The sequence below is a fragment of the Crotalus tigris genome, unplaced genomic scaffold (assembly GCF_016545835.1).
Source record: "Crotalus tigris isolate CLP2741 ecotype Arizona unplaced genomic scaffold, ASM1654583v1 scf7180000017685.4511686, whole genome shotgun sequence".
Classification (NCBI taxonomy): domain Eukaryota; kingdom Metazoa; phylum Chordata; class Lepidosauria; order Squamata; family Viperidae; genus Crotalus; species Crotalus tigris.
Window position 1 is genome coordinate 2,769,252 of NW_024096565.1, and position 27,324 is coordinate 2,796,575.

Genomic DNA, 27,324 nt, shown 5'->3' on the forward strand with positions numbered 1-27,324 from the left:
TCTCACTCAGAATGGTCAGTGGTGAGGGATGCTGGGAATTGTAGTCCATCAACATTTTGAGGATTACAATTTCCCCATTGCTGGAAGGAATGCAAAAAAAAAAAAAAAGTAGTTTGATGATGATCCTAAGAATACTTTTAATATTCTTTGTTTCTGGGCTGCACCACTTTCAAATTTATTTCCAAGATTCTGGGAATTATAGTTAAATTAGCCTGAGGTATATACTGTATATGTCTTCTATATATTCATGTTTTGGGGGCATTTTTCAGTCTCTCCTATTTATCACAAAATGGTCTTCCATTAGCAAATCTACAATAATTCTTGTCAAGGATTTATGATAGGCAGTCTGAGAAGGAGAACAGTATTGCCAAAAGGCTGGAGGTAAAACATGTAGATTAAATTTGCACTAGATCACTTTAGTTTTAACACGTGTTTTTGTAGTTCTATGTGTTCAAGAATATTGTATTTTTTGTTACTGTTTGGGTAGTTTTCAAAGTTTTTCAGCCTTCAAGACAGAAGCTGACAACATTGAAGACAGACTAAAACTTTACTCCTGACTCTGTAACTTTTCCAAGCATTAGAAAAAAAAAGGTTTTTCATGACAACTCCTTCAAGTCAGCAGTAAGATATGTCCCATTTGAATTTTAAAAAATATAAATCATTATATCGATTTGCATTTCATACAAATATATAACTATTTGAAATTATATAACATAACAACTTAAATGATATAGATCACTCTTCAGCATAAGATCAGCCCTGCTGTTAAGGGGCTTGACATGTGTACCACCTGTGCTCCTAAATCTTTATGATTTTTGCCTAGCTGCTCCTAGGAGATTGTCATGTCATTGTCATGTCCTTCATCCCTATGTGAAGAAGAAGAGATGGTTAGTAATCTGCGGACTTGATTATTTTAGTAAGGTTTTCAACCACATCTTTGATTTTTGCTCCAGGGAGACATCATGCCTCCTTAGATTTAATGTCTGATCTACAGGTAACTGGTTCTGTTCCCTTCAGAATTCAATCTCCTATCACCAACACTCGCCTTTTTATTTTTTTCCTTAGGGAAGTCTGAGTTACTTTTCTTCCTTTCACAGGAGCACTTGATGCCTCTTTTCTAGGGACACTAGATGATGCCTCTTTTCTAGGTGTCTGCCTGCTTTCTTCGACAGGGAGGCTATGAAATCAATTGCTGAGCTCCAAAAGGGCTGGACTAGACAGCAGAGGCATTGTCTTAGTTGCTATTTTCTTCTATGAGTCACATGCTCCTACCAGTCTTCCATTAAAGGTTCATATACAGCAGGAGTGTTAAATTGCCGGCCCGCAGGCTGGATGCATCACATGGAAGTCACGCCTACCCCAGCTCCAGCAAGGGGGAAAAAGTCACGATAGGTTGTGACACGTCACATGACGCGGTGAGTTTGACACCCCTGATATACAGAGCCATTTCTTTTATAAGTTGTTTGTTCCTTATTATGTTCAGTTTGGATATAGTCTTCTTGCTTAAGCTGGAGTTTCTCATTTGTTTAGGTTGAGTTTCAGAGTGGCTAGAGTTGGCTCTAGACCAGCGGTTCTCAACCTATGGGTCGCGACCCCATTTGGGGTCCATCGACCATTTTTCGGGGGTCGCCAAAGGCGGCGATCCGCCATTTTTCGCGGCACCGTGCACGCGCGCCGTGCATGGGGGCGCCGCCGCACACGCGTGCCGCGCATGGGGGCACCGCCACGCACGTGCGTCGTGCATGGGGGTGGCCCATGCATGTGCGTCATGCACGGGGCTGTCGTGCATGAACGCCGCGCATGGGGGGGCACTCCCATGCGCACGGCACTGCGCATGCACAGAACGTTTGTGTGACGGGGGTTGCCGTCACACAAATGTTGAGAAGCACTGCTCTAGACTCTTTCCTTTTTATTCCAGTAATTCGTTTAGTTTACATTTGGTATATGTGCAATTTGGGTCATCTAATGGGCATAAGCACATACATGGAACATATTTTATAAATCACAACCGTGTCAGTCTCTTTTTTCCTGACTATATTTCTTTTTGCTAGTTCATTGCAGGATTAAAATTTTAAAAAATTCTAACTGTCTGACATGTAAAAGATTTAATGACAGATTTGGGGAGGGGATCTAAAAATTTAAAATTTTAAAAGTTCAGTTTAAAAGTGCAAAAGTATGTAAAAATGTGCGCTTTTATATGCACTTCTTTTTGGATGAAATCTCTGGTGGTTGCTTTCTAGGAGATGCTTTGCTCTTAGCCCTCTATTCCGTGCCTTGAAATTTTGTCCCTTTCCTCCTTGCCTAGAAGTGTTTTGTACTTATTCCTTTTCTCCCTGCCTTCTTGCCCTTCGGTTGCCTGGCCACTACTGGGGTTTTGGGGTATGATATGCTGCTCTGGGTTCTCTGCTCCTGCTGCCACTTAGCTCTGCACTACAGCTGCTCAGCTGATCTGCTGCGCTGCTCTCGGCTGATGGTCCGCTGCCACTCAGCTCCATTCCACTGCTGCTCTGCTGGCCTTCTCTTAGCTGGTCTCCCGCTGCCTCAACACCTGTCCTGGAATATCCGGGCCCCTGGGTTGCCAGACTGAGTCTCTGGACCACCAGACCACCTCTCAAGTGGGCCACACCAGGCCACCTCCCAGATGGGCCATGCAGGGCTCCCTCCCAGGTGGGCTGCTCGGCTGATTCTCAGCCGGTCCCCTAGGCTACCTCTTTGTCTTTCAGCTGGGCCACCAACTAGGCTGCCAGACTACTTCTCAGTTGGGTTGCCATTTGGTTGGGCAATTGGCCTCCTCTCAGCTTCTCAGCATGCAGCATGCAACATGCTAGAAGATGCAGTATTCTAGAACATGCTTCTGGCATGCAACATGCTAGAAGAAAAGCAATATTCTTCTGAATTACTTTTTCAGGTTGCTCTATGTAAGCCTCGGTTAACTGAGTGGAGCAGTTAATCTAAATTTCAGTCTATTTAATAAAATTTAATTGCACGCTTATCTGACTATAAACCATATAAGGATTAACTGGATTTAACTAAAATGCAGATAAGATAGACCTGCCCTTTCTAAGCAGGTATTCCCAGATATTTTCGACTAAAACAGGTTGAGTGAATGCTGAGAATTGAAGAATGGTGAATTCTTGAATTACCTGGGTCTTTTAGTTTACTATTTCTCAATTGGAAGAAATGGTAAGATAAATCAAGATCTTACAAGTGACTAATTTAATGATAATAAACTTATTATCACAACCTATTTAGCAGTTGTCAGGTAACAAGTGTTTAATTCACATGTCTTAAACCAGTTGTGCAGTGTTACAGTGTTTGCTTTAAAATATTTATTGCATTTATGCTGCATATGGTTTTAGCCTTAGTCATTTGTCATTAGACCTGATAGGAATAGACAGATCTGATTTATTTCAGCAGAAGAACAGCATTGTGATCTGACAGAGACAAGATTGTACTAGTTGATTGCATATTGTTTAAGGTGATTGTTCTGATCTGGTGGTAGTGTTTTATTTAAATAATATTCCATGCAGAGAACAGCTTGTAGTCTATAGATGGGACGAGGGGAATTCTGTTAAATTTCCCTGTTTGCATTGAACACTTTTCTCTTTAGGACCAAACCGATAACTTTCTTAATATGCTTCAGTTAGCATCTTTTAGGGTATATTTAGCTATTTGCTGCAAATGGACTGAAGTAATGAATCATACTGTGCCTCTGAATACTTTTAATGAGGTTGGGGGTGGGTGGGAAGAGACAGAGAGAGAAAGAGAGATATCATGAATTAATTTTCACTAAGAAGTATTTTTTCCCCCTTTGGCAGAAATTGACTTGGTGTGTATTGGAGTTGCTTTACTGCCCTCTAGGGCTTCACACAAGCAATATATCTCAGCTCCTTTGTCAGAAGGAAAAGAGCTGCAATACAGATTTTTTTTTTCATCCCAGTAATTTGTTTTTTAATCATTCACTATCTCTACAAGCATAAAGGCATGGTGAGATTATAGTTTATAATCCTTCTGCAACTATAAGATGAAGTTTCTCTGTGTAAAATGGAGAGGTTGGCCAAAAACAAATTCCCGTTCAGACAATGTTCTTGATTTTAAAAAAGTCGACATTTGCTCCTGCCATCAAAATGTTATAAACAAACTGCATACACATTTTTAAACAGAAACTAGTCTACGGCCATATTTCTCAATACTGGCAACCTGAAAATGTATGAACTTCTATATCAGGGGTAGTCAACCTTGGCTCTTTTATAACTCGTGGACTTCAACTCCCAGAATTCCTGAGCCAGCTGGCTCAGGAATTCTGGGAGTTGAAGTCCACAAGTCATAAAAGAGCCAAGGTTGACTACCCCTGTTCTATATAGTGGCTGGAGAATTCTGAGAGTTGAAGCCCACACATCTTCTAGTTGCCAAGGTTGGGAAATATTGTTCTACAGCAGATCCAACATTTACCCGTACATTTGGTTGAGCTCACATTTGATATATAAGTTATCTGAACTTGAGATTGCATTTGCCCTTAATGTTTGTCATTGGGAAACCGAAAGAGATGCTATGTAATATTGGATTTAGACTTTAACTGTAATGATGGAGCAAACAGTAATGCCCCGAGGCAATATCTAATTTCTGAATGTATCTTGCAACATGTTGGAATAAGTAGGAGTGGAGAAAAGAAGAAACCTCATAGCCAACTTTACCTTCCACTTCCTGGTCCCTGATGCAATTTTTTTATGGTGGAATCTCTATGGTGAAAGTTCATTTTGTTAACTGCTTAAATACAACTGAAGCAAAACATAAACCAAATGAAAAAAGAAAAAGAAACATAAATACAGAGAACTTCTCCCCAGGTAGAAAGAACTATTGCATTTGCACAAATATATTACAAATAGTAATGTAGTTCAATTTAGTAATGTTGATGTTGGCTCAGTCATGCCTGATTATGTCCACATGGGTAAAGGAACTAACTTCCAGCAAGAGATGCAGCTAGATCCTATATAAGAGACTCTAGGTCAGTGGTTCTCAAGCTTTTTAATGCCGCAACCCCCAACTGGTCGTAAGTTGAGGACTACTCAACCAGTCGTAAGTCGAGGACTACTCAACTGGTGCAGCACCGTTTGCAGAATGGGACGTTTGGCGGGCTCAGCAGGGCAGAGACAGCCTGGACAATTCCTATTGGCTTTTGAAAGCCAATAGAATTAGACTCTATTCAAGAGAGTCTATTCTATTGGCTTTCAAAAGCCAATAGAATAAAAGGGAGTAGCACAGCTAAAGAAAAGGGGGGAAAAAATGGCGGACTGCGTTGTTTGGCGACCCACGTGACATGGTCGTTCGACCCCAAATGGGGTCCCGACCCACAGGTTGAGAACCACTGCCCTAGGTAGAAGAATGCTTGAGGAAGGGTGGGTTCTGCCATTGTTACTTGATGCTATTAGTCACTTGTTTCCACTAAGTTGCAGTTGAACAGCAGAAAATGAGAGAAGTTGTCTTTGTATTCTTTGTCCCCCTGCCTTTCATCACCTGTGATCCATGTACAATTAATAATGAAACCAGGCCAACAAGAAGCCAACAACCCTAAGATTACTGCCCAATCTCTCTTCTGCAGAAGATCTATAAAAATCTTTGAAAGACTGATTCCAAATTGCAAGAGTGGCTGTAGATCCTCATCTCATCCCCAGCAGGCTGGATTCTGCCCTGAAAAGAGCTGCACTGCACAAATACTTAACTCAGTATATCGAAGATGGTTTTCAAAAGAGCAGTGTAATAGGAATTGTATTTATGGAACTTACAACTGCATATATCATCAGAGCTGTGGTGGCACAGTGGTTAGAATGCAGTATTGCAGGCTACGTCTGCTGATTGCTGACTGCCAGCAGTTCAGCAGTTCGAGTCTCACTGGCTCAAGGTTGACTCAGCCCTCCATCCTTCCGAGGTCAGTAAAATGAGGACCCATATTGTTGGGGGCAATATGCTTCTGTTTCCACATTTTTGCCATGTAATATAAAGAACATCTATTCAAGAAATAGTACTCCAAATCTCCTTTGGGTGTTTTGACTTAGTTGCTTTGTTTGCTGCCACATGCACATGTTTACATATGAAAGGCTTTTGGATTTTATCTGCACAACTGAACTCAAGGATTATTTCTAGGTGAGCAGAGCTAAAAGAGAAAAGCCCATATGGACCATTTAAATCATTTTGTGACCCTGAAACAGGTGCTGCTTTCATCTGTAGTAAGAGGTTTAAAAGTACAATTTTCCATAATGCCAATTTGTGGCTGATCTGAGTATGATATAATGTAACAATTATGTAAAGCCTGCTATTGTAATGAAAATGTTTACAAAGAGACCGATCAGATTTTATTTTCTCTTGCAATTAGTTACCATTAAATATAATGTAATATAGTTGTTCAGAATCATTAGAATTAATTGAACACACAGGAATGATGTTTGCAGAATATACTTTTGATTACATTTTAATCACCATCACTTTGCTTCATTACATTAACTGCAAGAATTTTTGTCGTAGTATATTGTGATCGTGTCAGTATTACTAAGGTTTGATAGTAAATTCTGTTTTATGCTTGATCACATTCCATGTTTCTTAGTTAATTCCTGAGAAATTAACATAAATTGAACAGTATTTTTCCTGGAAATAACTTGATGGAGTGCTGCCAAATATTGACATAAATCTTATTTCTCAACAGTTCCAATATTTATGTAGTCAGAAATTCAGCAGATCTGCATCTATCTATAATAACTTTCAGGAGGCATATCTGTTGGTTTATCTTCTGCATGCTAAAATTGTATTTCTACAAATATAATGATCAATCTATCTATCTGTCTAGCAGTAGCAATAGCAATAGCACTTAGATTTATATACTGCTTCACAGTGCTTTACAGCCCCCTCTAAGCTGTAAATACCCATGCAGCATTTGTTGCCTCATCTTTGCCAGCTTGCACAGAACTAATTTCAATGAGCTGATTTCCAAGTAAAACATCTGTATTTGTGTAAAGAGCAAGAAAATGATCAGGTCAGTTGAAGCTGTTCTTCACCTTCTATTGCAATTTAACACCATGTTCCAAAAGCAAAATAACAACATTCAATTTTTATTGATTTCCTCAAGCTTTTCGTGGGTCAACCACAGATAATGTTTTTCAGTTAGCTTACATCAAACAAAATATTGTTTAGATAGGTATATTATAGTAATGATATAGGTTGGAAGTAATGATGACAAAAAGACACTTAAAGTAATATTGGGCAGCAACTTGATAGCCTGCCAAAACATTGTTATTTTTATGGCAAAACAGCCTTTACTTCTGAGCTTCCTCTTTCTCTGTAAAATGCAGGTATACAAAACTGGGTATCAGTGTAAGGAAAATGTACTGAACCGTAGGGCTCTGTCTCCACTTATTATTGTTTATCCTTTTAAGATTACATTAAAATTGATCTCAGCATTCTTTTTTTTCTCATGTTTATAGGTAAGACTGTTATTGCCTTTCAACAGTGTTATTTATTTGTGTTTCAAGATGCCAATTAGGCCAGTCCTAATTTGAGGCTACAGGCATCAGAATTTGGATAAAATATATTGAGGTGCCATGTCTAATGGTATATGAGAATGACTTTGGAAAATAGGAAGAAAAGCGGCAGACTGGACAATAGTCAGATAAGAGGGAATTGAGTCCACAGAAGGAATAGAGGCCTGGCAAATATCTCAGAAGAGATCTTCCCTAATTTCTTGGATGAACTGTAAAGGCCAGGCACAAGAGATGTACTTTCAGGCTTGCAAGATTATGTTTACATATTCTTGTCCATTATTATACATACTGCATATTAAAGAAAACTGCAGCTGTTCAATTAAACATTACCTCAAATGTGATATGCTGATTTAATTCAGCACAGAGAAATGGACCTACTGGTAGATCTCTATTTATGGCAATAGATTGCATATTTCTTGTTTAACAACTACATATAGCCTTTTTCTTCACCTAATCAGAATTGCAAAAATGAATGAAATTTGGGCTAACTTGGTATAGGTTTCTATGTAAAAGATCTGGACATTCAACCAAGAGTTCATTTGGAGAATAAATATGAATTGCTAGATTCAAAATGTGCTTAAAGACATCACTTTATTCACTTATGATTTTCAGGACTGCCATCCTGCTATACCATGCATTGCTTGCTGTCAGACTGCCATACTCAATCGGGGGGGGGGACTGTGGAGGAGGATAAGAGGGGGTTACCATGAAAGGAATCGAAACTACTCATTGTGCCATCCTGTGAGAACCATCAGCCATTCCACATTCACACTAGAATGCAGAACCGTCCAGCCCGCAAAGACAGGGACTGTTACCCAAAGATTCTGTTAGCAACTAATTGGACATTCACAGATAATGGGGAGAGAGGGGGAGGGGGGAACAAGGAAAAATGCTTTTCATGTGAAAATCCCAGATCCGGCTTTGCTTCTTCTGTAACCACTTGGCTTTAGTAAAGTGTACTTTCGCGAACAATGGATTCAAGAGTCTTTCTTTTCTAACTGACCAAGTTGGGATGGCTGACAATGATTTTATTACTGTTTCACCCAAGGTTGGTTAGTGTTCTTTCTTTCTAACTTAAACAAAATAAAGCAAAAAACCACCCTGCTAGACCTATGGCTTATCAACCACTAATTTAACCCGCCACTTATTTTTCCTGTTAACCAGACATCTATGCCTATAGAGTTTTTTTTTTAGTCTTAGAGATATCTAAATATGAGATTGGAAATGATTTAATGTTTCAGTTTGTACTTTTTGTAAGACGTGCACAGGGTTGTGAAAATAATCAGATAAATTTAATTTCTTGTTTGCATCTAATCCTTAGCAATTAAATTTGGAAAATTGTGTTAAGCAATGAATGAATGCATAAATATTTGAATGGAAATAAGAATAACGAACTGTTTATTCTACAAATAGATGTGTCAGTGTAGCTATCTTTGGAACCACCCTCACTCAGCATTTCACATATTGAAATATATTTTGATATACATTGTAATGTTTCACTGCTCTAGAAATACCTCTGGATATAGGGAAGGGGATATTGACATTTCTAAAACAAAATAGGAAAAGATTTGCAGACATTCAGCTAAGGAAAGAACTGTAGCAGAGGGAGATATTGTGGGTGACCTTGATAAGCCATTCTCAGGAAAGAGTCTTGTTCGTAATTTAATTGTGGTTAAGAGGATTGGCTATTACTGAAACCTGGTTAGGTGCAGTGGGAGGGTCTCTTCCTACAACTACTCCCTGCTAGCCTTCATGCATGGCAATGGCCTCAGGGCTAGGATCTGAAAATCCCTGACGGTTTCCAGGATGCTTATGGCAACCATGGACCTGATCCAGGTTATCTCTGCTCCATTTCACAGTGAGAGTCACTTTAACTTGCGGGGGTTTTGTGTGTGTGTGTCTCAGGATAGCACTGTCACAATCTAATTTTTTGTTATGAGTATCTGCCATGAAGTTAGTCAACTTTTAATGACTACACAGATGTATTTTCTCCATGACAATATTTCCCTCACCTAGTCCTTTGGGTCTTTCAACAGTACACCCATTACCACTTTAACTGAGTCCATCCACCTTGCTGCTAGTCACATTCTTCTCTTCTTTCCTTCCAACTTTATCACAAGTAGAGACAAGGAGGTTTCACAAAGTTGACCTCAAACCTGCTGAACTTACACAAAACTTTAAAGATCTGATTGTTCCTTCAGGCATTTGGCCAATGCTAAGTAAGTCTCATTGTTGATTAGGTTGGGGATCGTTTTTTTTTATTATTATTAATTGTCAGTATGACATGTTTTCAAAGTTTGGACACATGTTACATTGATCATTTTTTGATATTTTATACATTGTGTTATGTTCTTGGTTTTTAATCTTATGCTCATCACTAGAATCACTGTTGTTGGATGAGCTGCTATATAAATTATATAAGTAAATTAGTCTGTACTAAGTGCTTCAATTATTTCAGCTTGTACCTACATCCTTATCTGGAATTATTGGAAATGTATAATAGTAAGTTCTAAAATATGAAATATTTATATAAACATACTGAAAGTAATAAATGGAATAAAATTTATTCAAATTAAAAATATTCAATTTATAAATATTCATAAAATGAAATGAATCTGTACCCCTGCTTAAGTGTAATGTGAAGATAAAATGAGAAATGAAAAGCAGAAATAGAAAGAAACTGGGTAGTTTCTATATTAAAAAGCTGGAGATAATTTTAGACATTTGTCCTTGAAGTATTAGAAAAGACATTTCTACTATGTATATTAAGTCTTCTTTTTCTAGGTAAATTCCCACTGTTGAATATCCGATTTCAATGCTCTGCAGATAATAAAGAAGAGAAATGGGCTCTAAGATTTAGTATTTGTTTTCTTATCAATAGTAGAAGAACTACATTCTCATTTGGTCAGTAATGCATAAAAACCACAATGCAATCAATTTCTGGATTTGTTAAAATCAACCATAGCATAATGAAACAAAAGCAATTAGAGCTCAGAATTGCTAAGACTATAAACATTAAATACACTTTCAGTATATTTACATTTGTATTTTTTTTTTTTTGCTTTCCATAACAAAAATAATTCAAATCCTCTTCTCCATGAGAAATAATATTTAAAATGGGAAGAGGAAAATTGAACTTAGCAAAGGACACTAAATTTTATTAGTGTGTCTGCCAACAAATGAAGAATCCAAATTTCCATCCTTTTTGGTGGATGCATCATCTAAGTATATCAAATTGTTTTCATCAAGGGAGGAGACATCACCTGGTGCCTTCCTTTCCATTTCTATTTTGCTGCCATTATGCATATAAAAGGATTAAGTCTGGAATAATGAAAGGTCACTGCCTTTGGGACTGTCCATGCTAATTACTGATATTAGAAGTTATGTGCCTTTTGATAGGTAAATATATGGACTTGGAATCTGGCAACGGTTGGTCTGGGGAAAAAATACTTTTCTTGCTTTTTTATAAATAGCTTGGGGATCAAAATACTTCAAATATGTTAACGTTTTTTTCTTCCTTTTAGCTTTCTTGCTTTGCTACACTTTAAACTCTTTTCTCTTTACTCTTGTTGTTGCTATTATTATTATTCAGTTTTAATGTCTAATACAGTGATGGCGAACCTTTTAGAGACCGAGTGCCCAAAAACTGGACCCGCCCCCGCTCCACCCCCTGCCCCGCCCCCACCCTGCCTGCCCGCAGGGCCACTCACCACCTCCAGGGCCCGCTGCAGATTGCCCAGGCTGCCCAGAAGCACCCGTGCCCTGCAGCATCAACTCTGTGCGACAGGGTGTGAGGGCAGAGTCTTGTCTACACTGCCTGGCTGCCATGTCCTTGGCTGCACTGCTCTGCGTGGGCCATGCTCGGGGGTGACTCTCCTCCAGGGGAGCTGCTGGTGAGGAGGGGGTCACGGGAGGAGGCAAGGCTGGGAGAATGGCACGTATGCCCACAGAGAGAGCTCCTAGTGCCGCCTCTGGCACACGTGCCATAGGTTCGCCACCACTGGTCTAATATAATACTGTCTGCCATCATAGCATACAAAATGAGCATGAAACCGGTTCTAGAAATTAACAACTTTCTATGGAAATAAGATTTAGTACTGGTTAATGTCTGATCTGAACATTCAGGGTGCTCAAGGCAAAAATATTATTTTTAGCTGAATTTTGCTTTTAGTCTGCTAACGGTATCAAGATTTTGCAAGACTCTGACAACCTTAGATTTAAACCTGAGCAAGAATAATTGCTAAGAATTTGGTTTGGTTTGCCCCATAATCTATTATGACCCTTTTGCATTTTCAAAGACCTCTTCTGGAATAGTGTTATGAAATGAATCATTTTATTTTAATTAGTATGCAAGTCATAATTATGTATGTTTTTGTAACAGTACAATAAAAAATTCATTATGTAATCCAGGAGGAAAACTGCAATTTATTAAAGAATTTAACCTTTTCTAATGATGTTTTGGGATATATTAGTTTTATGATATTTCAAGTTTTTTGCTTATCCAATTATATTTCTCTACGTGTACCTGATTTTCTTATTGTATCACCTAATCCTTGTTGTCTTTCAAAATATATAATAAAGAAATGAAAGTTTTTTTAAAAAAAGGAATGGATATCTGCCACAGTAGACTTACTAGTATACTGTTTATTTAACATGTGATTTCAAAATATATAAAGTATATATTTGACAATGTGTTTACTATATTGTGTCTATTTTCATTGCCTTGCTTTTGTGGAATAACCATCATATTTAAATTACTTTTACAGAAATTTTAGTTTATTCAAAGAAGGTTAAAATACAAAATTCCAAAATATTTTAAAAAGCACAGATGAATAAAAAAACACAAAAAAGAAGGCATTTAAAAAAGTGTCTTAAAAAACGAAAATTAAAAAAGACTAACACATATGCACATAACATCTTCCCTAGTTGAATGCTGATTAATATAATACAGAAATGTTAATTTCCCATCCTGTGAGAAACAGGCCAACATTTTTTAAAACTATTAAATTACTAAATCTATTTAAAAATTGTTAGCCTGTCATCTATAAACTATATTAAAAACAAAATAGTTAACAGAGAAAACAATAATAATAAACATATAAAAGTATAAAAGCAATAGAATTGTGAATAATAATAAGAGAAAAACAAGATTGAAATTCCAAAATGCTCTGTTAACAAACTGTTATTGTAATCAATTCATAGAAAATTTATCATGACTTTAATCCCAAATCATCCCAAATATTAACCTTAATTGGTCCTTGATCAAATATCCATGTTTGTTTCTTTATACCATCTCTTATCAATTGCTGATTGATTGAATACAATGAGTCCAATCTCTAAAACCAATCTATCTGATCGTTCCTCCGTTAGATATATTAAGTCTATTTCTCCTTCAAACCCCTTAAAAAACCATTTGCCACTTATCCACAGAGTGTTCTGTGCTATTATATAAAAGGACAATGTTAAGCTTCTGGAAGGTGTATGAAGTTGCTTGTTTTATTTCTCAGTCTATTTTTCTTCCCGACCAGTTTATAGCTGGGAAATCACATTTCTTCTCAATGTATTCCATAATCTCTGTTGTTTCTGTGTCTATATATCTTCCCAATCAATCTGTTACTTTGAAAACAAATTCTTCTTGTGGGTTTAAAATATTTAGTGTCTTGTTTCTTCAAAACATTTCCCATGGTCTTTATAAGTTCATCAAAACTTTTAGAAAAAAAAAATCAGTTAAATATTGCATGTTGCTAGCCAGACTGTTTTCCCCCTTGGCTGTCAGCCTCCTCCTTCTCTCTATAATCCCATATGTTGTTGCTCAAAGCAGGGAACAAGCAAAGAAGACAAAGAAGATATTTTCTGACTATTTTGATCCAAAAACTTTTTGCAGGTTAATAAAATACAAATCCAGAATCACATGCTGTGTTTTGATATGGAAAGCAGAAACTGATAAAAAAAATAGTCAGAGAATAACAGAATAACAGAGTTGGAAGAGACCTTGGTGCAATTTCCTGCACAAGCAGGAGACTCTACTGTACACCATTCTGGATAAATGGCTGTCCAATCTCTCCTTAAAAGCCCCCAGTGATGGGGTACCCACAACTTCTAGAGGGAAGCTGTTCCAGTTAATTGTTCTCACTATCAGGACATTGCTCCTTAGTTGTTGGTTGTTTTTCTCCTTCATTAGCTTCTATCCATTGCTTCTTCAGGTGCTTTGGAGAATAGATTGAGCCCCTCTTCTATGTGGCAGCACCTTAGATATTGGAACACTGCTATCATATCACCCCTGTTGCTTTTCATTAAACCAGACATGCCCAGTTCCTGCAACTGCTCTTCATATGTTTATATGAACTGAATAATTTATATGATTAGGGTACAACTAAGGAATTTTAACTGCTTTAATGCTACCTTCCTTCCCTAGAACCATTCAACCCAGCTTCTAAAATGTCTTCAATGCATTAGTGCAGTGTTTCTCATCCACAGCAACTTTAAGATGACTGGACCTCAACTTCTGGAATTCTGGGAGTTGAAGTCTACCCATCTTAAAGCATGGTTTGCTGGGCAATTCTGGGAATTGCCTGAATAAATCAAAGAAAAAACAAAACAAAAAAGAAAACAGAAAGAATCCATCAAGGGTTAAAATAAATTTGTCTGAAATGGTATAGGGCCATGGTAGCGAACTATGGCATGCGTGCCACGTAGAGCCCTCTGTGTGGGCACGCACGTCATTGCCCCAGTCCTAGGCCTTCAGGTGGGTTTTATAAAACCTTTTCGTTTTAGCCCTCCGCCTCCGTGTGCAAAAAAAAAAAAAAGTTCAATGAATCAATCAATTTCAACTTCTTGCAGGAAAAAAAAGTTGGAATTGATTGATTGAACTTTTTCGTCCCACCCAGTCTGCTGTTACCACTGCAGCCACGGCAACCCAATGGGCCACACCCATCCAATGGGCCATACCCACCCGGCACCCGATGATACATAAGTGGGTTTTGGGTTGCAGTTTGGGCACTCAGTCTCTATAAGGTTCGCCATCATTGATATAGGGTTTCCTGCCTGAGCAAGGGGTTGGACTAGATGACCTCCAAGGTCCCTTTCAACTCAGAATTCAGCTGCCAATTAACCTTTAAAGATAAGAACAAAAGCAAAAGTTTAAAAAGTGAACTCAAAAGTACCAGGCATTCCTAACAAAAAACATTCTGCCAGTAGAAACAGATGTAAATGCCCACTGAGGAACTGCAGTCCAAGATTCCCCCTCCTGAATGGGGCCACAGCCATCTAAAAGTCGTTTGGGGTCATTCTATGTGCCCCCATTCAAATCCCGAGGGCCGAGGTGGCGCAGCAGTTAGAGTGCAGTACTGCAGGCCACTTTAGCTGACTGTGTTCAGCAGGTCAGCGGTTCAAATCTCACCGGCTCAAGGTTGACTCAGCCTTCCATCCTTCCGAGGTAGGTAAAGTGAGGACCCAGATTGTTGGGGGCAATGTAAATATATATATATACATTGCTTACTGGTGTACACCGCTTAGAGAGTGCTTGCACTTAAACCGGTATATTAGTCTCATAAATAAATAAATAATTAAGACTGCCAAAGAAACATCTCTTGCAACAGCCAAAGCGGATCGTAAGAGAAAGAATGCCTCTCACTCTTCAGCAGCTATCCTGGGGAGGAGTTTAAATAATATTTAAATAATAAATAATATTTTAAAGAGAAGTTGAACTTCTCTGTTTCTCCTGAAGTTGTAATGTTTGCAAAAATTAAGAAGCTGTAACGTAAAGTGATTAAAGTTATATTGTATATTTAATTGGAAATGGTATTCAGCCATGAATATTAATTGTCCAAACCCATATAAAACTCTAATCCAGCACATTAGCAGACAGCAAACATAATGGGATGAAAATGACAAAAGAGATGTCTGCTCTTATTTTGTAGAAACTTGATAGGCTTGATGAAAACATGTCAGAAGGTCTGCTGCTTAATTGCTAATTTTGCTTAACTAATGAGCTGAACTGAGCTCACAGAAAATATCAATTCTCTTTCTGTTTATGAGGATGAGACTCTCTTCATCAAACAAGACTCCATGAAGCAAATGCTGAAAGCAGAGGGAAGGGACATCAATATTTATAGGCACATATTTCATTTCCCCCAATCATATGATTGGTCTCCCCCCCCCATTGATTTTAGAGTCACTAAATCAAATCCTGAGTGTGACCTTTGAGGTGATTCGTAATTGTCAAATCCAGATTATAAATGAGAATATTTATTCTGGCTAAAATTCATTTTATGCCAGGCAACTGCTCTCTGAAGCCCTGACACATCCCAAAATTTATGGCTATAAAATTCAGGATTATCTCACAATGTCCCATTTGTAAAAAGCTTTGTTGACCAGATTAAGTGGTAGTTTTTATAAGAATCCTTTATTATTATAATTGGTCAGATCAGAGATGGGCAACGGGGAGAAAGAAAGGGCAACTGGAAACCAGGTTCGAATTCGAGACATAATTACATCTCCACATCATTACACCAAATTTCCCAGTCTAATGCTTCCAGATGTTTTGAAGCTCTGCTCAGTTGCAAAATAGTATGGCCTTTGGCTAAAAAGTATAGAGATGGCAGCCCTTACATACCTGGACAGCATCTGGTTATAAGACTGTGTTTATAGTTTACTTTGCACTCAAACATTCATGGTAGCTAGAGTTTTTAACATCCAACATGCAAAATAATAATTAAAAGCCTGAGGAAAGAGCTGCCTCTGTTTTCTTCTGAAGGCAGAAATGGTTGATGCCAAACTCAGTGTATTTCTTAGTAGGGAAGTAACGTAGGGAAGATTCTTTGTGAACAGAGCCATCTTTGGAAGAGCCTGTCCTACCGTATATCTGAACAGAATCAAAATGAAGGGTTAGAGCAGGCATGTCAAACTGCTGGCCCGCAGGCCGGAGGCGTCACACTGAAACCGCGCCCACCCCATTGCTGGCAATGGGGAAAAAGTTGCGATATGTCATGCAACATCACGTGACATTGCGAGTTTGACATGCCTGCGTTAGAGCCGTTATGGAGCTTTCCATATAAGCATTATGTGATCCTTCTAACTTCTGCCATTATTAATATGATTAGCCTTTACAAATAACCCCAAGCTATTTTTTTATTTTGTGCTATGATCTTTTAATTCAAGCTGTCTCTTGAAGACTTACTATATGTGCACCGTATTTTAAAATGACACATACACAGCTTTCTCTTTGATTGCAGAAAACAAATGCCAACTTGTTCATTGTTTTTCTATTCCTCTGTCCGTCTGTTAAGTTCTATTGCTATATTGTTGTCCCTTGATATAATAGAGCAATAAAAGATGGCATCAAAAAGCACTAAGAAATAAAAGCTTTGGTGCTGAGATGTGATTGAGATAGATAGAAAATATCTGAAAACAGTGCAATTGATTTTTGTTGCGCAAAATATATCTGGGATACTAGTATAAAAGTCATGGCTACTTTTTATCCCAGCTATTTATGCATAGAGTAGTTCAGTCCATCATCATGAGATGTTGTCTCTTTTTTCTACTTCTCGTATTAGTCTTTGTTAGATAGCATATGTACTTAAATCTCTTTATGAGGATTGTATGTATGTGTGTAAATATATCTGCACATTTTGTACATGATTTTAGTTCCCATCCTGAAACATCAATAAAAGTAGCTCTACCTTGCTCTCAGCACCACATTTAGAGATATAGAAATAATAATAATAATAATAATAATAATAATAATAATAATAATAATACCCAGAAAATAAGCCACCCAGAAAATAAGCCCTAGCCTGTTTTTTAGGGTGCCTAATATAAGCCCTACCCCCAAAATAAACTGGGGAGTGGGCATGGCCAGCACAGCAGGCAGCAAGTGCTTGGGGGCCGACGATGTCCGGCAACAGCCAAGCCCATGCAGTGCAGATAGTCTGAGCATGGAGGCAGAGGTGGGGGGGGGAAGACGATCTGGATGTGCTGTGCGGCCGTGTGGCTCGTGGGAGGCTTGTGCGGCAGCACTGGCAATAGGCAGAAGCTGAGGCATGGGTGGGAAGCAGGCAATCCCAATGCAGGCAAGCCAAGAGACAGTGGGACGAAGTAGGTGGCACGTTGGGATCGCCTGCCTCCCCCCTGTGTGTCTTTATTATGCCTAGTAATAAATCAATTTAATTGGAACTGGCCTGATCTTTCCTTCCTGAGAGGAAGAGACAAACAGCTTGGAAATTCTCCAATAGAAGCAGCATCACCAAGAATATATCTCTCTATTGCAGAATATACTTCCCCAATAGAAGGAGAATATTGAATTTGAAGAGTTAGTCACTGTGATAGTTGCACTGAAGAGTGGATCCTATTGATGAAACTGCAGAACTTGTTACCTATTACTTAACAGCTACATGACAGACTATATTGAATTAGATAAAGGAATATCAGGTGTTGGGCCTTTTCTGTAATCACTTTCTGCTTTGTTGCTCTACCCAAATATATATGCATGACACATGTTTTAATTTTTTGTATTAAATCAATTGCTATTTATTGTGTGTTTGGTGCTTCTGTGTTTTAAACACACAAACATTTACTGTGTTTAAACACACAAGTATATACTGAAGTTAATATAGATTACTTCGTGGCCTGAAAAATTATACTCTTGTTCAATAAGAATAGTGACGTTGTTTACTAATTTGATAATTGTATGTATGTGTATTTGTGAGGAGGAAAAGGAAAGAGAAAATGGAAAATAATGGATTTGAAACAAGAATCCAAACTACATATATACATGCATAATCTTTAAAACTGAGGATAGATGGCTACATTAAAAAAGGCAAGATTGTTCAAAGGTCTAGAATTCCCTAGATAGAACAGCAAATGGTAGTTGCCTTCTAATTCAGATGAATTATGCTTCAAGGTATTGTGGTACCTGAGCCAGAAAAACTCCATCAGGGTCTCCCCCCCCCCCAACTCTTGGGCAATAAATGAAATAACAATATGTTGCCCTTTCATGAAACCCCAAATCAATTATCTTGACTCCATCCTGGCTGAGTGTTGACTTCTTGTGGTGTAAAAGTTAAGAAGACTTCCTGTTTCATTAGAATGTCATTTGATGACCAGATTCTGGCATGATTTGCATTTTGGATCTTGTTTTCTTTATTTGCTTGCTGTGGATTTGCTTGCAGTGTTGCATCCCATTTGCTCACTGATCCTTCTTCCATTTGAACTTACAGTTTATTGCTCAGGAATGATTGTGGATTGCTATATCTGGTCCAGCCTAAGATTAAATGAATTAAGGTGGACGTTAGTCTTGGAGACAGGGAGCATTATGTAAAGAACATTTTTAATACATTTTTTTCAGTACATTTATTTATCTATCCAATTTATTGACTGGTTCTACCAATCATTCAGACAGAAATGTAAAGAGGTTAAACAAACAAAATTAAATGAAACCAAAGAATATAATAGAACAGAATAGAACCTTTTTTATTGGCCAAGTGTGACTGGAAACCAATCAGTGTTTTAATTTTAAAAACTAACAAAAGATGATTGATGTGGGATGAGAATGTTGTGAGTATTGAATGTTTATTCTGAATCCAGAGAAAATATGCTGTGAAACTCGTTTTGTTTTGTTTTAGAAATAAAGGATTATTCTGCTTGTCTAAAAACATATTCAGGAAAATATTTCATTATTTTTATTTCTAACAGAAGGATAAACTAGTTAATAATGATGAAGAAGAAACAAAGTAAATCAAAACTGAGATAAAGGCTGAAATTACAGAAGCCTACCTGAAGTGATACTACATTTTTGTAATGGTCATTATATAAGGTCATTAACAGTAAAACAACATTAGATGTGCAAATATTTAGAATACATACATATCCTATTCATTTTAGTGGTCTCAGCTCTTCTGTGAGATTTACTTTGCAACTCTTCTCTCTAACACACATTATGAACATTTTGGGATCAATAAATACAACTTTAGGAAATGAACTTATTGAAGAGATGCTGGTTACATTTAGTCTAAGAGTTTAGTCAGTGTTTGAAATATCAGTGTACAGTTGTATTGAGAGACTATTTTAAGTGTTCTTATTCCCAATCTCAACTTTATTCAAAGGATCTCTTTCTGTAGCCTTCCAGAACATTTCTAAGGATCCATCACTAGATGGAAAAGATTCAAATTCTACTCTTTGCAGTTCAAGCATTAACAAGATGCAGGTTTCATTTGCAGGAAGACCTTAGATGTTTTTATAGATTTACTCAGGAGAGTTGAAATACCAGTGTAGCTATAGCCGAGGTGGCGCAGCAGTTAGAGTGCAGTACTGCAGGCCACTTTAGCTAGACTGTGTTCAGCAGGTCAGCGGTTCAAATCTCACCGGCTCAAGGTTGACTCAGCCTTCCATCCTTCTGGGGTAGGTAAAATGAGGACCCAGATTGTTGGGGGCAATGTAAATATATATCTACATTGCTTACTGGTGTACACTGCTTAGAGAGTGCTTGCACTTAAAGCGGTATATAAGTCTCATAAATAAATAAATAAATAAATAGATAAATAAATAGCCAGCCTGCAGCAAAATGGTTTTCATTGCCTGTGTGAATACTGTAGGGCAGAGTTCCCCAGCCTTTTGGGCACCTGGGACTGGTTCCATGGAAAGAATTTTTTCCGTGGACCAGAGAGGGCATGGTTTTGTATGCTGCCTGAATCCCACGGATGGGTCTTTGCTTGTTTGTGCGGCCCAGTTGCTGGCATGCCACAGCCTGGTACTGGTCCACGGAGTGGGGGTTGGGGACCCCTGCTGTAGGGAGACCAGGGACCTTGGTCATTAGAAAGAACTTGGGATACTTTATTGTTAGCTTTATATTCTGCCTCCTCCAGAGGTTCAAAGCTGCTTATATAAGGATTGTCTTTCATTTTCTATCCCTGGGATTTCTATATGGTAGAAATTGCATCAGTGTGAAGATTATAAAACATCCCTCATGATATCAAGAGGCAAACCCCAGCCTTCCACATTTATATCACATTATTGGATTCAAGGCTGTTGTGATGTGATTGGGTTTATAATATGGTCATATTTTCTCATCCTAATCTCCATGGGATGCTGATTCTTGTGAGGTAATTAGATGGAGAGAAAAAGTTTGGTCCCTAATCATCTAGGGCCCAGGGGTTCTCAACCTTGGCAACTTTAAGACTTGTGGACTTCAACTCCCAGAATTCCTCAGCCAGCAAAGCTGGCTGAGGAATTCTAGGAGTTGAAGTCCACAAGTCTTAAAGTTGCCAATGTTGAGAATCCCTGAATTCTAGGCCTAAGGAATCTCCTAGGATGGATTTGAATCTGAATCTTCTCAGTTTTATTTAGTAGCTATACCATTTCACCATGCTTTAGTTTGCTATGCTACTAATGACAAAATGAAATTAAAGATTAGAACTGCATCTTTTCCACCAATAAATAAATAAGGAATAAAACCCCAAACCCCATACTTCTGAGGTAGGCAGATGGCACAATCCGCACATAGCAGAAATGAAGCATTTTGTAATTTCTCACATATCACACATCTAACATGTTAGCTAGCAATCTGTTTTGAAGTTTGTGGTCATTTTCTTGCCAATTGAAATCCAAATTAGGTGTTAATTAAAGTGGATATTTATACCCTGTGTAAATTCAACTGTTTAAAGGATCTATTTTATTTAAGGTACAACACTGATTTCATTGACTGAGAATCTATACCATAAAGCAATAAACATATAGATCTTTCCAGCCTGGAAGTCAACCCTTTAATAGCTACTTTTACACTGGCTGGCAATGAATAGGTTCCATTACTGGAAGCGAGCTGAATAAACATTTCGAAGATTGAATTATCAAATCTTTGTTTGGCCTTTTCAAATTTACAACCTATTTGTTTTTCCTAACTTTCAACACAGCATTCCATACAACAAAGCTTTAAATATTCATAGCATATATTCTTCTTAAGAAAGAAGAACAAATGCATTATGTGTATGTGCTTATGCGTATACACAGATATATAGTGACAATTTCCTAATACCAATTTTATGCATTTCTATTCGTGTTGCTCTACCTACCAATTTCCTGAAGAAATACTTCCCTCCAGATAAATAGCCCTTTATTTATAAGATGCCATATTTACCTGAATTTAAAACAACTCTCTGGAAAGAAAGAGTACACTTTTAAATAAAAACAGACTAGGCTAATGCATAATATGTAATATAGTATTACAATATATTCAATATGCAAAAACAAAATATTAGGGAGTATGATAAGATGCTATTCTATAGCCTGTGGTGGGATTCAGCCAGTTTGTATCAGTTCAGCAGAACTGGTAGCTAATTTTTTATTGCCCAGGCCCAGAATGGACTTCCAGAAGCTGTATCCACACAGAGAACTGATTGTTCACATATTTGAATCCCACCACTGTCTACAGCCCTACAGTAAATGGTACATATGTATGTTTGTAGGTGTAGTATATAAACTGGTGTGCATATATTATTTATAGGTACACACAGAGATATACACACCGTTTCCTCCTCCCTATTGTATTGTATTTACCTGAAAAATGAAAACTGTGAATTTAAGATAACTACCCGGAAGGAAAAACAAAAACAAAAAACAGTAGGCAGCACAAAATAGTTCATATATGTATAAGCGGGAGTTCTTATAGTGTTAAAAGAAGGCACCATGGTCATTAGAGCAGGAAATAGAGACTGCCCCATCTTCCCAAAAGACAGGCTTGGAAAACCTTGCCCTGTTTTGCTGGCCTACTGTTGACTATAAGTGAATGTCTCGCTTGTTGGAATTCTTGTGATGTTAATCTTAATTTTCCTTTTAATAAATACAGTTGACCAGAACTTTTAGATTCTCACCAGACAACCCATGACCCATTGGGTCATCCTTTCAGAGATAAAGTATTTTCTAACCTAAACAGAGAAACAGAATGACCATCCATAGGAGTAGTAGGAGCAGCTTGATTTTGACCTCCTGCCAGTTTTCCCATTGACTTTGCTTGTGGGAAGCTTGCAGGGAGCATTGGAAATCACTCCTCCTCCTCCTTGGTTGATTCATGGAATGCCTGCTTCTTTGCCAGGAGAGTTAAAGCAAATGGAGGTGCAGACCATGAGGAAAACTACACCCCTATTCTCCATCCTGGCATATCCCCAAGATCCTGCCCTTCCTCCAGCATGAAAGAGGGCTTACATGTCAAGTACAAATGCCCCCCAGCAGCCCTACCTTACCAGTAGCCACCCGAGTCTTTCCATTGCCTCCCGCTGCCATTAAGGCATTTCAATTTTCAGCCTCAGTTCCAAAGCAGCCAATCACCACTTGCCTGTTGAACCTTGTCACCATCTGAATGGGTGAAGGGGCCAAAAAGATACAGGAAAGAGGGTGCAGATGTGTCCCTCTCATCTTCCCCTGCTCCAATTTGCAGCTGGAAGGTGCAATTGTGCTAAACCAGCCACAGCTTTACTAAATTTCAATCCCACAGGAGTAATGGGTCCCAAATTTTGTGTAGGTTAACCTAGTTGAGGTACATTGATTCAAAAATTGGTGTGTGTGTTTGTGTGTGTATGTTTGTGTGTCTATCTCCAAATATGAAAATACACTATCTTACTTTTATCCACTGAGCTCCAAGGACAGCTCTTTATTTGAAAACCTCTCTATTTTGATAACTATTTTGTTCAAATATAACAAAGTTAAATGTGAGAATTTTTTTTAAAAAGTCACCCAAGTAGTACTCTAAGCATCTTAGTACTCTAAGCATTATAGTGAATAATACTCTTCTATTAAAACAAAATTTATACCTAAACATACAGATTTGTATAAACTGATGGTTATCTTTTCCTAAGTCATGCATAAGTGGCCCTCTTTCTGATCATATGCAACTGCCCTAACCATTTTAGCTCTTGTAGTCCACAATTACTGTTTGACACTATATACTAAAAATTGTTACTACTTTTCACAGACTGAATATTGGCTCTGAGCAGCTCTAGTAGTAGGCTGTTGGCATCATAAGAAAGCTTGGGAATGTAATTGGCATGCAAAGCTGCCCACTAATGTTGGATGAACAAGACTTTGGGGACTACTGGCATAACAGAAAAGACTTACCGTAAATGCCGGCGTATAAGACGACTTCCGCGAGCGCTGAAATCGGCGCCAAAGACGGGGGTCGTTTTATACTCCGAGTCGTCTTATACACCGGAAATACTGGTAGTTTCCGGCGTATAAGACGACGTTCTAGGAATGCGGCCCAGGTATAAAGACGGGGGTCGTCTTATACGCCGGGTCGCCTAATACGGCGGCATATACGGTAGCTATTGGATAAATTAAAACCCAAGTATAAAATAAAACATCCACATTGATTTGGTTTATGTTATTTGAGATTTAGATTTATTGCTAGATTAAAAGATTCCAGTTTTCTTCTTCTCTATGTATCACCCACCACTGGCTTGCTTATGGTACTATGGTATTTGGTTTGTATGAAAGGGGATATAAAACTCCTTAAGAGACATGGTGGTGCAGTGGTTAGAATGCAGTATTGCAGGCTAACTCACTGCTTGCTGCCAGAGGTTCGATCCTCACTGGCTCAAAGTTGACTCAGCCTCCCATCCTTCCAAGGTCAGTAAAATGAGGACCCAGATTGTTGGGGGCAATATGCTGACTCTGTAAACCACTTAGAGAGGGCTGTAAATCACTATGAAGTGGTATATAAGTCTAAGTGCTATTGCTAAGTAGACACAAGTGTAATATTAAAAAGTCTGCATTCCTTGCTGAAGGCTTCCTCTTTGTCACCTTTCTTAAATCTTCACCTCTTAAGTAGGACTTTAAAAAAATAATTGCTTGTAATGTAGTTATCATATTGAACATTGCTATTTTCAGAAATCATGTGCTGTTGATCAAGAATGGGAAAAAGTGAAAACACTGCTGAAATATATATTTATATACCTCCAATAAACTTTTTGCCACTGACTTCATAATAAGTAGAGCTATAACGCTTGCTGTATGGAATCTTGTTTTGTAGGGTGGAAGAAGGAGAAGGACTACAACAAACACAAATAGTGGTATGTAATTCTCCCTTTTATTGATTTTAAGCTTATGATGTGTTGAATACATTTTACTATTTTTCCCCACTTTATTTCCATACAGCAAAGAAACTAACTAACTCCAATACTCCAATAGCACAATAACAAACAGGGGAGAAACTTTTTTTTGTTGCTTTTATTCCCCTAATTTTGGTCATCAAAATACATTTACTACTTAACAGATAATTTATCAATACTTTATACAATTGTCTACATATTCATAATAATGGTTATTTCATTACACATTTAATTCTTCAGCCATCGTGAAATTGAGGATTACAATGTAATAGATAGAGGAAAAACTAAACAGATAGAGGAAAATAGATAGAAGAAAAACTAAACAATAAAATTAATACTAAACAAAAATATTCAATATATACAATTTATAACAATATACACAGACACACAGACACACACATAGATACATACACACACAGTAACGTTAATGTTTTATATATATATATATATATATATATATATATATATATATATATATATATATATCTTTGGTTATTCGGGTTTTCTCCCGCGTCAGATTGGAAGTGTCTTGGCGACGTTTCGACGAAGTCCCATTCGTCATCTTCAGGCTAGTGTTTTCGGCTTCTTGCTTCTAGGAGCAAGAAGCCAAAAACACCAGCCTGAAGATGACGAATGGGACTTCGTCGAAACGTCGCCAAGACACTTCCAATTTTACGTGGGAGAAAACCCGAATAACCAAAGACCTACATACAAACACCTGCAAAAACCTCAGAAAACACATACACACACACACACACACACACACACACACACATATAATGAAAACAGTAATAAATAGATATAAAAATACAAAAGCAGTATAAAACAATATGATAAGCTTCAAAACTACAAAAAATTAATTAGACTTTTAAACAAAAATTCCTTCCTTTTAAGTCCCTTTTGGGGGGAGTAGGAAGAAAAAATTGAAATGTTAAAAATATTTAAATATAATAGATATCAAGAATCCGTTGCTGCAGTCAATTATACTTTTTGCCTTCCACTATTACATAATAAGTGTTTTGGCTGATCTCCAGCCCCACAAGTCCACAGTTCTTGATGCCTGGATGAATTCCTATGTTGGGAAATATTAATGTTAAATCTAAGAGGGCATTCCTGGTTAATATCATTACATATACTTAAACAAGGAGAAAGCATATCTTTAACAATAATGTGTGTTTTAGGGTTGAATAAGCCATACCCACAATTATAAATTAACTTACAAGCAATAGAAATCATAAAATAACTTACATAGAATGGAACAGCAACCACATTTTAAAAACAAGAAGAATTGAGTCAATTTGGAGCTGAGAATTAACAAAAGAAGTGGTAGAGTAGATTCACTCTGAATTTTGAAGTGTTGAAAGGAATGAGAGAACAAAAAAAATGGAACTGGTAATCAATATCAGCATTGTATCTCTCTCTAGGTCTAGGAACCTTATATTCCTTAATTCGGGATTAACCAGAGTCTGTTCATGAATAAACCACCTGTAATCTTAGCATAGGGTGGCATTCAGAAATGGCCTCAGGTGATATCTTTAAATTAAATTGGAGCATGCAAAGATACAGCTCTTCAAATACTGAGCCTTCACCATAACGAAGAACCTTAATGGATATTACACACTTTGCATTGGGCTGGAGAAGTTACAAATGTAACATAATATAATTGTGTGCTGTTAGTATTTTTAATGCTATATGCTAATTCCATTTTCTCTGAACTGGCAGCTTTCAGATATATTGGTCCATAATAGCCATAACTGCAAAGAAATACAGTTTTGGGAATGCCAGTAATTATTATGGACATTGCTAAGCAGCATCTGGTGTAGAAGGTTGTTTTTAAGTGAAATTTTGAGAATATTTTCAAAGGTATCTTTTATGATATATAATCTAGTGCTTTCTTACATCTTTGATTTTGTGATCCACAAGACCTCTGCAAGATCCTTAAGTACTGTTTATAAATATTATTTATAAATATATTATTGGTGATATGAAACATCCATCCCTGTCTTTTAAAAAATCATGTATTATTTCTTACATAATTGTACGCCGGTATATTGCATAATGTTAAATATGTTTCATGCATTCAGAAACTTATCAGTGAGATAAATGAATTATTATTCTAATATCTATAGAGATTCTGAACCATCTAGGTCATGCCCCCCCCCTTTTTTTTCAAAAGGCAATTGGACTTTCTTGTTTTTTTATTTGAAAACGTTTTGCTTCTCATCCAAGAAGCTTCTTCAGTTCTAACTAACTGGTGGGGGATGAAAGAAGTTATATATTCTTTGCAGTCAGCCCGTTGTTAGCACTCTGAGAATTATTGTGGAGTTTATCTATATCCTCAGAGTCACCTGAATCAGAGTGCAAATGGATGTGGACCCTCCTTGGGACTGCTGAAAGAACTGTATCATAAACTGGAGATAGTTTATGGCATCATATTCCTCCCCTTCTGTTGAGGGAGGGCAGTTCAATTTTAATATAGATGGCCTCTTTAACTCCTCTTTCAAACCAGTGGTCCTCTATCCAGAATATGAACCTTGCTGTCTTCAAAGGAATGACCCTTGTCTTTCAGATGTAGATGGACTGCTGAATCCTGTCCTGATAAGTTTGTTCTCTTGTGTTGTGCCATGTATTTGTAAACTGGTTGTTTTTGTTTCCTCAATGTACAGGTATGCGCATGTCTTACTGCATTGCAGTGCATATAC

General features: G+C 37.6%; 1 protein-coding gene across 5 annotated transcripts in view; it reads left to right on the plus strand.

Annotated features, from left to right (window-relative positions):
- FGF14 (fibroblast growth factor 14) overlaps positions 1-27,324 on the plus strand; it is a 347,896-nt gene that overhangs the window by 140,630 nt on the left and 179,942 nt on the right. For 3 of the 5 annotated variants that reach the window (XM_039337731.1, XM_039337729.1, XM_039337730.1), the window contains one exon: positions 24,544-24,583. The exons of the other annotated variants lie outside the window; for them this stretch is intronic. In XM_039337731.1, coding sequence (XP_039193665.1) covers positions 24,544-24,583 — 40 coding nt within the window. The remainder of the gene's footprint in view (positions 1-24,543; positions 24,584-27,324) is intronic. 5 annotated transcript variants of the gene reach the window in all.